This window comes from Hyposmocoma kahamanoa, unplaced genomic scaffold (assembly GCF_003589595.1).
Source record: "Hyposmocoma kahamanoa isolate Upper Pololo Valley unplaced genomic scaffold, ASM358959v1 63, whole genome shotgun sequence".
Lineage (NCBI taxonomy): Eukaryota > Metazoa > Arthropoda > Insecta > Lepidoptera > Cosmopterigidae > Hyposmocoma > Hyposmocoma kahamanoa.
The window spans coordinates 2,920,040-2,929,973 of NW_020653851.1; the positions used below are offsets into that span (position 1 = coordinate 2,920,040).

The 9,934-nt window shown below is 37.1% G+C and overlaps 1 protein-coding gene across 3 annotated transcripts in view; it reads left to right on the plus strand.

Moving 5' to 3' along the window:
- The window catches only part of LOC113230252 (neurogenic protein big brain), a 218,042-nt gene extending 208,936 nt beyond the window's left edge, over window positions 1-9,106 (plus strand). Inside the window, exons 3-6 of one of the 3 annotated variants that reach the window (XM_026464094.1) lie at window positions 634-832; window positions 5,900-6,270; window positions 7,812-7,999; window positions 8,407-9,106. In XM_026464094.1, the coding sequence (XP_026319879.1) occupies window positions 634-832; window positions 5,900-6,270; window positions 7,812-7,999; window positions 8,407-8,555 (907 nt within the window). In that variant the 3' untranslated portion in view covers window positions 8,556-9,106. The remainder of the gene's footprint in view (window positions 1-633; window positions 833-5,899; window positions 6,271-7,811; window positions 8,000-8,406) is intronic. The other 2 variants (XM_026464096.1, XM_026464095.1) reach the window with 2 other exon arrangements.
- Window positions 9,107-9,934: the final 828 nt, after the last annotated feature.

Sequence of the window (9,934 nt, forward strand, 5' to 3'; positions counted from 1 at the left end):
TCCTCTACACTGCAATATTTTCGAAATCAGTAGCTGCAGAGCTCCTTATGAAAGAGGTCGTCCTGGGAAGTATACCACCTTACCTATTTCTGCCGCCAAGCAGTAATGTGAGCATAACTAAAAAAAACTATGTTCTGGTTTTAAAGGGTAAAGGTGCTGGGGAAATTACATAGGCACATAGGACTTGTCAACTTACGTCTCAGGGTTAAGCACGCGGTAGCAGTAACCCTCAAGATCTCTGCGATTTAAGGCTTTGAGTCGCACAGCTACTGTTATGGATGGACGTGTCGCTTACCACCAGGCTCACGACTTGTTCGTCCAGTCACTTGGTATTATAAAAAAGGATTACATCCCGCCGTATGTCTGGATGTCCAATAGCAAAAAGAGACGGTCGAAGCTAATGGAACTCATGGGCACACACAACCAAAATAAGCTTGACGTACTCTATTCTATTATGAATTTTTATTACTTTGCTCAAAGTTCAATGTGACATCGATTATACTGCCTAGTATAAAATTATAACAATATCTATTTTAATAAACTGTATAAATATTTTGGTAACACACCAACCTACCCGTTCTATTATAAGCTAATAACCAAAGCGTTTTAAACTCAGTACTCTCATTGTTGCAGGGTCAGCGTGCCTGGTTATGCTGGGAGCCTCTCAGCTTCCCTCCCTGGGGGCGGAGGAGCCGCCTGGGAACGGCTCGGGGCGGAACTTGTGCTGTCTGGTCTTGTAGCTGCAACGTACTTTGCGGCGATGGAACGCAAATGGACTGGAGCTGCTCCAGCTTTACTGGGAGCTGCATATTGCGCGGCTAGTTTTGTTTCTGTAAGTATTTCAATTTGTTAGCCAACATTCCAGTGTAAAACCCTTCTTACAGTACTGCATGGTGTAACGCAATATCTTGTGGATTAATGACAAAAAATGTTACGATATCTTTTGTGCTTGGTTCAGCAAGTGTCCATTGCCATTCGGCGAGGCAATGCTGCCAGTATAATAGGAACTTTTGAACCGGACACGATACGTTTTTTTTTAGGTTACATTAGTTTTTTAGGTTAAAAATCTCTTGCAAATACCAGTTCTTTTGTATTTAGTACCTATTGACGAAGCCCAGTGCGTGAATCTAATCGGCAAATTTATATCTGCTAATTGGATTCCACCATAGAAAAAAAAAACATGAAAATAACGATATAAGGATTTTAGTAAGTCATTTTACGAAAATGCACAATCTACCTTAAGATGCTTATTATAAAGTCAATATTCGGGTGCCTTTCTACTTTTGAATATCATTTTTTTTTCTTTACATGTTGGCCATCACCAATAAGTATCACTACTACAAACTATTATTATTATTACTTATTGGATTATGCCTGAGATCCCTTAATAACAAGGTATTACCAATCGTTGATATGTACCTACTCCATGTATTCTGTGTTCACTCTTAACTGAACTATATATTTTTATCTACATATTGAATCGAAGAGCGAAACGGCTAAGGACAGACAGACAAGATATTGAATACGGATATTGTCCTCCTCCATACAATGTGAGATTACCTGCCTTTTGTACGATAGACATCTGCTGCGAACAGATGTCCAGAAAAGAATGAACGAAGACGTGCTCGCTATTGATTGCTTTGCAAGAGTTTTGATTATACACTTTTTTTCGATTTGTTCATTTTACTCTCATTATAAATTATACAAAGTGTAAATTTTTAAGACTGTGTAAACAGCGAAAGGTATCATTTAAAAAAAAATATTTTGACCCGTTTCACGATATTTCGTTCACAATTCTTACCTTATAATTCAAAGTACTTTGATTTAATTATTTAGATTTTTTTTTATCATATCAAGTGACGGGACGAAACTAACACTTTAAATCGCAAAGGTCTCTCTCCCACTGCGCCCGTGCACCCTGAGACATAAGTTGATAAGTCCCGTGTGCCTGTAATTTCACCAACACCTAAAAACCGGAACGCAGTAATGGCCACATTAATGCTTGGCGACAGAAATAATTAAGGTGGCAGTACGTCTCTGGATAAACTCTTTCACAAGGAAGAGAACTAAATCTCTACTACTAGAGATTTAGTTCGGACGTTCGGCAAATACTAAGAAAGAAACATATCAGTAGGTACAGAACTATGTTCTAAAGTCTGAGTATTGCGTATTAAAACTTTAATTACATTCAAAATTCTAATGTTTTACTTGACATTTTAGTTTCTGTTGCTCATCAATTCGCTTAGTGCAATTAAAAATATACTTTTCACAATAAATAAATAAATAAAGAAATATGAGGCAAAATATATAAAAATTAGAATAAAACAAAAAGAAAGTATTTTAATTACTTATAACTATTAAATTTAACTATTATTACATAACTTAGTAATGGCTAAATATGTGTGAAATTAAAATTACTGAAATTTATGTTCAAATGTACCTACCAGCTAAAATTGTTTTGTAACGGTTTAAACCGTGACCAATGTCTAAATCAAGTCTAAACAGAGCCCTACTCAAATCATATTGAGAGAAAAACACCTTGAATTGGAGAAATAGCAAAATCAACCATTTAAGTAATTGCTCCTAAATTAAAGTTAGGCGCTATTTATAACAATTAATCTTCATGCGTGAGCAGCCACCCTTCGAAGTGGATGATTTTCTTCAAAGTGAAATGGGACCACTATGGAAGTACCCCCTTTCCAACAAATAACGAACATACAGTCGAATTGAGAACCTCCTCCTTTTTTGAAGACGGTTAAAAAGAGCGAAATGTCCAACGTTACTATTTGAACATGGCAAGGCGAAAATTTAATTATATTTATTAATTGACCGACTTCAAAAAAGGAGGAGGTTCTCAATTTGATTGTATTTTTTTGTATGTATGTTACGCGATAACTTACGCGATATGTGAACCGATTAAGACGATTCTTTTTTATTGGAAAGAGGATACCTCAAGAGTGGTCCCATTACAATTTGTAGAAAATATTCTACTTCTAAGGGTGGCAAACTAGGAGATTAATTACTATTGAGGTCTGTTTTTTAACTATACTGATATTATTACTTATATATTTGTGATTTTAAAATGTTTATTGAATGTCACGATGTGTCACAAAGCCTACAGATTTGTTCGATTTTGTCGATCGTTACTGTCGATCAGGTGTCTACAGATATGCTCGATTTTGTCGATCGTTACTGTTGATCGACAACGACAAGTGACAGGAATTTTCAAAAATTTATTTTTGGTAATCCTTATGGAAATGGCAAATTATATCTGAATACACGAAGGCGGACACGACTTTTCTCATTTCTAAAACCAAGATGGCGGACACGTCTTTTCGAATAAATGCAATATGGGTATCATTTTCGAGGTATTTGGGGGTGCTCATTACGAATATGGCACTCATTTCTAAATCCAAGATGGCGGGCACGATTTTTCATATAATGGCAAGTTGGGGATCGTTTTCGAGGTATTTGGGGGTGCTCATTAGGAATATAACACTTATTTCTAAATCCAAGATGGCGGACATGACTTTTCAAATAATAGCAAATTGGGTATCGTTTTCGAGGTATTTGGGGGTGCTCATTAAGAACATGGCACTAATTTCTAAGTCCAAGATGGCGGGCACGATTTTTCAAATAATGGCAAGTTGGGTGTCGTTTTCAAGGTATTAGGGGCTGCTCATTCCGAATAGGAATACATATTTCTAAATCCAAGATGGCAAAGAATTAGAAGAAGAAGAATTAGAAGTCTTATACCCCATCTTGTATTCAGATATACATGCCATTTCCTTATGGTTTACCAATAATACATTTTTGAAAATTGTTGTCAACCATCTTGGATTTAGAAATGAATGCTACATTCTTAATAAGCACTCTAAAACTCCTCGAAAACGTCTATAATTCTCAATCGTTACTGTCGATCGACAATATCGAGCAAATCTGTAGGCACCTTATTAAATACTACCCAATTCTTATTTAAGTCATATATGAACAAAAACCTACAAGCGACTTAAGTGCGACTATCGAATTTCAATATATAAATAGCCTGATATTATCTGTGGGTATGTTTATATGAAAAGTACACGATAACAATTAAGAACCTGAACCTGAAAGTTATTTATACGCGATTTTGGAGAACTGACGATGACTTTTTAGTCAGTGTTAGTTTCCTGAAATAATTTTAGTTAAGAACTTTTAAGTCTGTGCAAGACAATTTTTTTAAATGAGTGTATGATGAACAAGAATAATGATTTTTCACATGAAACTAATGAAGGCAAATACTAAATATATTTCGTAAAAATAGCTAACGTAAATTCCCTACAATGTTGTTGCGGCGGTGTACATTTGTAGAAATTTTGCAACTGTCGCGATATTGCCTATTCTCAAAAAATTACGTAATATAATTATTTTGAAACAGAATAGCAAAATGGGGAGAAAAACCCGTTACTTTGCAACATTTTCGTATCTTGTTGCAACGAAATTAATTTTCTGTTTTAGTGAATATTTAGATAAAAATACAAGTTGAAACGCGTTACTTCCTTGTGGAAAGTGATGTTAGTGTCTATTTTATATTTGTCTGATCTATTTTTAAACCTAATTACCGCACATTTCGTCATTTTCAGCAAAAATTTTTGAGCTGCTCGCCGTTGAACTTGACCTTGAGCACTGACAGCCCGCTCGCTCGTGTAAGCCCATAGGGCGTCCTACAATTTGCCTCACTTAGCGTGTGCGGGTTAGGTTTCTATGCGTTATTATTCTAAGCTTTTTTTTTTGTTTTTAATAACTTTTTGTCATCTGTGAGAAATCTATTTCTCCATTCAGCTCTTTCATACTTAAATATTCATCAAGGACTCCGTTATTTAAGTCTAAAGAGTACATAATCGTCGCTGACATTCTGTTGTAACTTTTAATTGTTAAAAACGCACAAATGTATTTATGCAATTAACGTAATGAGTACATAATTATATAAGCTAAAGTAATATATTTTCATTTCCAATATACGCCATGAGGCTTTTGTGAAACAACAATAGAGAAAGAAATCTGCAGGTACAGAACATTGTATGCGAATGCATTGTGTGAAGAGTGATCGCCGTATCCTTCCATTTCAACGGCACTTTTTTCGCTATTCCTGTTTTGAAAAGACATTGCGTAAATCACCAGTCTGGTATTTTTTGTTTCGGCATTCTGCATTCATTTTACATCAATGTTGCATTTTAAAAGTTCATTTTGGCTGCAATTACGTACTACATTTTTATTCAACTCGCAAAATTATGTATTCTTTTCATCCCTCTCATGTTTTTTTCGAAAGTTTCCGAGAACTTGAATAACAACGATTACTTATTTATGTACTTCTACCGCACCGTTAGTTGAAAGGGCGCTTGTAACAAAAACTCAAAACGACTAAAATAGTGTTTAAAGAAATAAAATAATAAAATATTTACTTTTCTCTTGCGGAAAAATATCTACTTTTCTCTTGAGATAACTTCATACCTTATCCACATAGGAAAAAAAAATAGTGACAGATCCAAATCTGCTGAACTGCATCTATTAGCATAAAAAAAATATTCAATTTTATTCATTTTGCATGAAAAATATTTTATGAAATTTGACCAATTTCGGCTGTTCTGAATTTTTTCATCCAATACCACGAAATGATCCCTTTATGAAAATGAGTCGATTAGCACTAAAAAAATTAGATAAATTTTTATTCATTTTTATGGCCAAATCACGCTTGACCAAAAAATAACAAAAAAAGACTTAATGGTTCCTAAGACAGTTTTCTTGTATCTTCTATGGTTTCGGATTTCCCCATGCTATCCATACCTAAGTAACTTCATTAATTTTCTGTAAAAGGTTTTGCAACCAACTATAACTAATGAGTGTATTGTCCCATTTTCAGATGCCATCACTAAACCCAGCGCGTTCTTTAGGCCCATCATTCGTACTATCACGTTGGGAAAGCCACTGGGTGTGCTGGGTGGGCGGCATCGGCGGCGGCATCGCCTGCGCCCTTCTCCATGAATGGGCGTCGCGTCGACCACGACCAAACTCTAACTCGCGAGCGTCATCACCAAGAGATCTTGACGACCTGGACAAACCCGCCTTCCCGTCCCACCATCACTACCGCCACGCGCCTACATACTGCTCGGCATCAGCGCCACGACCAGATAACGCCGAACCGCTGTACTCTGGAACAAAGTCCCTGTACTGCCGGTCACCGCCACCAACGAGGCACACGCTGCACAGGTCAGCTGGATCGACCTCTCACATGTAACTATGTGTTGTGTTTACATAGTGTGAAATATCATAGCGTTTGCAAATCTAAATATTGTTTTGTAGCATACGCCTCAGTCGTTTTTTTTTACGAGCGAAACGCCTATACGTAGTGTTTTATAAAACTCGAGTCCGGGAGTCTGCATGTTAGGACTCGATTCCAATTCACAAGACTCGATTCATAAAGACAAACTCCACTGCCCGATGAAATACGAGTAGATCGAGATCCGAACGGAGAATGAGAGAGTACTTATACAGTGCGTGTCTCGTACTACGCGGTGTAGTGGAGTGTGTGTTAAACTGTATTATAATTGCCATAGTATTATTAAATATCAATATCGTATAGTATTAATACCGTTTTGAGCGTTTGTTTTTAACTTAATTCATGGGCAATAGAAGTTGTTCAGTAAAACTTGCTTGTCACTAGTAACTTTGTAGAGCAGACGTCGCTTCGAGTCGAGTTTTCGAACTCTAGTCTTGTTAAAACTCGAGTCGGGGTAACAACTCGAGTTCTTTTCTGACTCGAGTCCGTGCTGCAATGACTCACGCAACTGGAATCCGACTCGTGAGTATTTTAGTGCACCGAACCGCGCGAAATTGAGTCAAATTTATAAATGTAGACTCCCGGACTCGAGTCTTTCTGCAACACTACCAATACGTGGCTTTACGATTATTCAATTAAATCGCAATATCATCTTTCCCGAATATAATGTGTGTAAAAAGCAACCATTTAGAGCAGCGTAATCGTAATTCACACTGTGATTTTTATTATAGACAGTGGTTTTCAAACTTATGAGTTCGGGACCCCGTCAACGAGACATGGGGAACGTGGATGATTGATGTGCATGATAAATTGATAAAATATTGTTTAGTTTTTTTCGTACACAGTAGAGTTAATAAAATTATCCTTATAAAACAACTAAACTTAACGTTCATAGACCGAATAAATTTATCCATAAACTAAGGGCGCGTTCAAATTACGTTTCTAGAAGCGTGTTTTGTTGCGCGTTTGTACCATTTCAACAATTTCTAATTAGCGGGCTTTACACAGACACTCTATCGCGCGTAATACAGCAATCGTGCACGATTGAACGCGCGGATAAAGACGTTGCAAGGAAAAGGAAGGCGCGCGCCATCGCGCACTCCAGCACGCGTCACTTTCACGCGGTCTATCCTGCACTATTAGCCTTTACACAGATGCTCTTTCCGTTATAACAATAACGAACACGATTATTCGCGCGCGAAAGAACGAAGAAGCGCACGGCTGCGTGCAGGCTTTCCCGCGCGCAAACCTGGGCACTCCTGATCACGCGCGATAGAGTGACTGTGTAAAGGGGATTATTGTGACCGCAAAAGTGGCGAGCGCATGTCACGGTAGTGGCGCTGTAACTGCGCTTCTAAATATTGCATGAAAATTAGTTTTGGCGTGATAACAGCCCCACAGTGGCGTCACTGCAGCACTTCTATAAGCGTCTAATTTGAAGGCGCCCTTGTAATACGTCACGAAGTGTAATAATCATACAATGAACCTATTTCAGATCGCAATCAGTATACAGTAAGGCAAGTACAACCCCTGGTGGAGGGTCTCTAGTTGCAGCCCAGTCTCTGTTACTACGACCCCCTACGCATCCTCAGCATGCGCTTACGCATAATCAGAACGCTCATAACGCGCAACGCGACCCTGCTTATGGTATTACGCCTAATGGTGTCCGGCCTGGACCTGCTGGTGAGCATAAATATAATACTTATTTAGACTGGCAAAGATTATGTGAAAAATATGAACTTGCTGGTCATCGCCTTTTTCAAATTTTCAACACGTATCGCTTTGAATTGATGCCTTAAGGATCAGGAATAGGTTCGATATCGAAACAATAAGACTGTTAGTCTTGACGTCTGCAATGGGAAAAGCTTTGTCCATCATTGACAATTAAGAGGCACAATTTTATTCCGGAATTCCCCACACTTATTTAAGTATCGATACAACCTCAAATTTTCGTTTGTAAAAAAATATATTCTCAAATAAAGCCAGTGTCAGATTCAGTACGGGAAAAATTTGAATTCAATTAATTGACTCTTAGGAATTATTGAAATATGTCTGATACTATAATAAATACATACGTAATTCAATTCCAGGAGCAGCAGTCCAAGAGCGAAGAGACTCGGTCTACAGCAGCAGCACTCGCCGCGGTCCACTATCCTCTGACGATAGCGCCTACGGTACATACTCCCGCGCAGCCTACCGTGCGCCCTCTCATCCGCACCCTGCGCCGGAGCATTACTAGCGACGCGCCTCGCAGCACAATATTGCGCTGCTGTTTGATGTATGAACACTCACACACATGTGGTCGACATCCTTGTGTTGTGTACCTAAAACTTTAGTAGTGTTACCCTGAAGACCCAAGATATTTAACGGTGTATGACGGATGGATCAAGATTTTAAAAAATTAGACGTCTCACTGCTTTTTATCGCTTTCATATTTAGGATGTACGAAATGTATTGTGAATAAGACACCCCACCTTTATATAAGCGTCAAAATATTGGTATACAATTTGTCGGCTTTGCGCGCCAGGTACACTTCATTTTTTTATTATACCATTTTCCCGATGAATATAGGTTATACGAGTAGGTCATCTAGATATATCGAGATAGGCCACTACTCTAGAAAGCTGTCAATTTGTGAAAGGTGTTGATTCAACCCGGTGGAACTTGGGGTATAGTCAGTTAACTATAACTGAATACGGGTGTTCCAAAAACGGTCAAATACAAAATTTTTTTTATCTACATTAAGAAGCGGAGAAAGCCGAGTTTCAGCAATTTTTTTTTTTTTGCAATCCTACTGTTACACGCTATAACGATACCTCCAATGAACACTACCCCAACTTAAATTTAGGACCACTCCTGGTTTTTTGTTTCATTCATTTTTTTTTTACAAAATGCAAATTCTTTTCGAATTTTGTTTTTTGTTCCTTTTTTTCACAAAATTCGGGGAATCTAATGTTAGTAAATAAATATTACTGTTTACAAAAATAACAGAAAATGACCAAAAAATAAAGTTAGCGTAGTGTTAATTGGAGGTATCGATATTTTGTCCCTTGTTTTGTATTTTGTTCTTATGTGCAATAAAGATTGTATTGTTTCTTTACTTGGACTAACTTGCGGCGTGAAGAAGCCACAATAACAATGTACTAGAGATAGCAGAAATACAACTTATAATACTCCGCTTTCGTAGATAATGAGCTTAAGTTACATTTATTGTATTCCGCTAAGCAATTTATATCAAGCTATTTTGCAACAGCAAAGTAATTGAGGTCGTCAAGCTTTATTATCTATTACAAATATACAGACTAAAATATTCTCTTAAAAGTTGAAAATAATCGTTGAAGACACATACATTTGTTAAAACTTAGGCAATAGGTGGTCATATTCCCCTGTGATTTCGATAAAACTATTCCATGTTACTCGTAGTGCTTCATTTAAGTATTTGAAATTGTTATAAATTTTAATTAACGCGGACCAAATAAATCCAAAATAGTGTATGTATAATTATAATTAAGTTTAATGTCTCACCTATTAATATTAAAATGACTAGTTACATACTTCTACATTATGTATTTAAATAAGTTATATGAAAAAAGTATCAAGTAAATTACAGTCTAGACT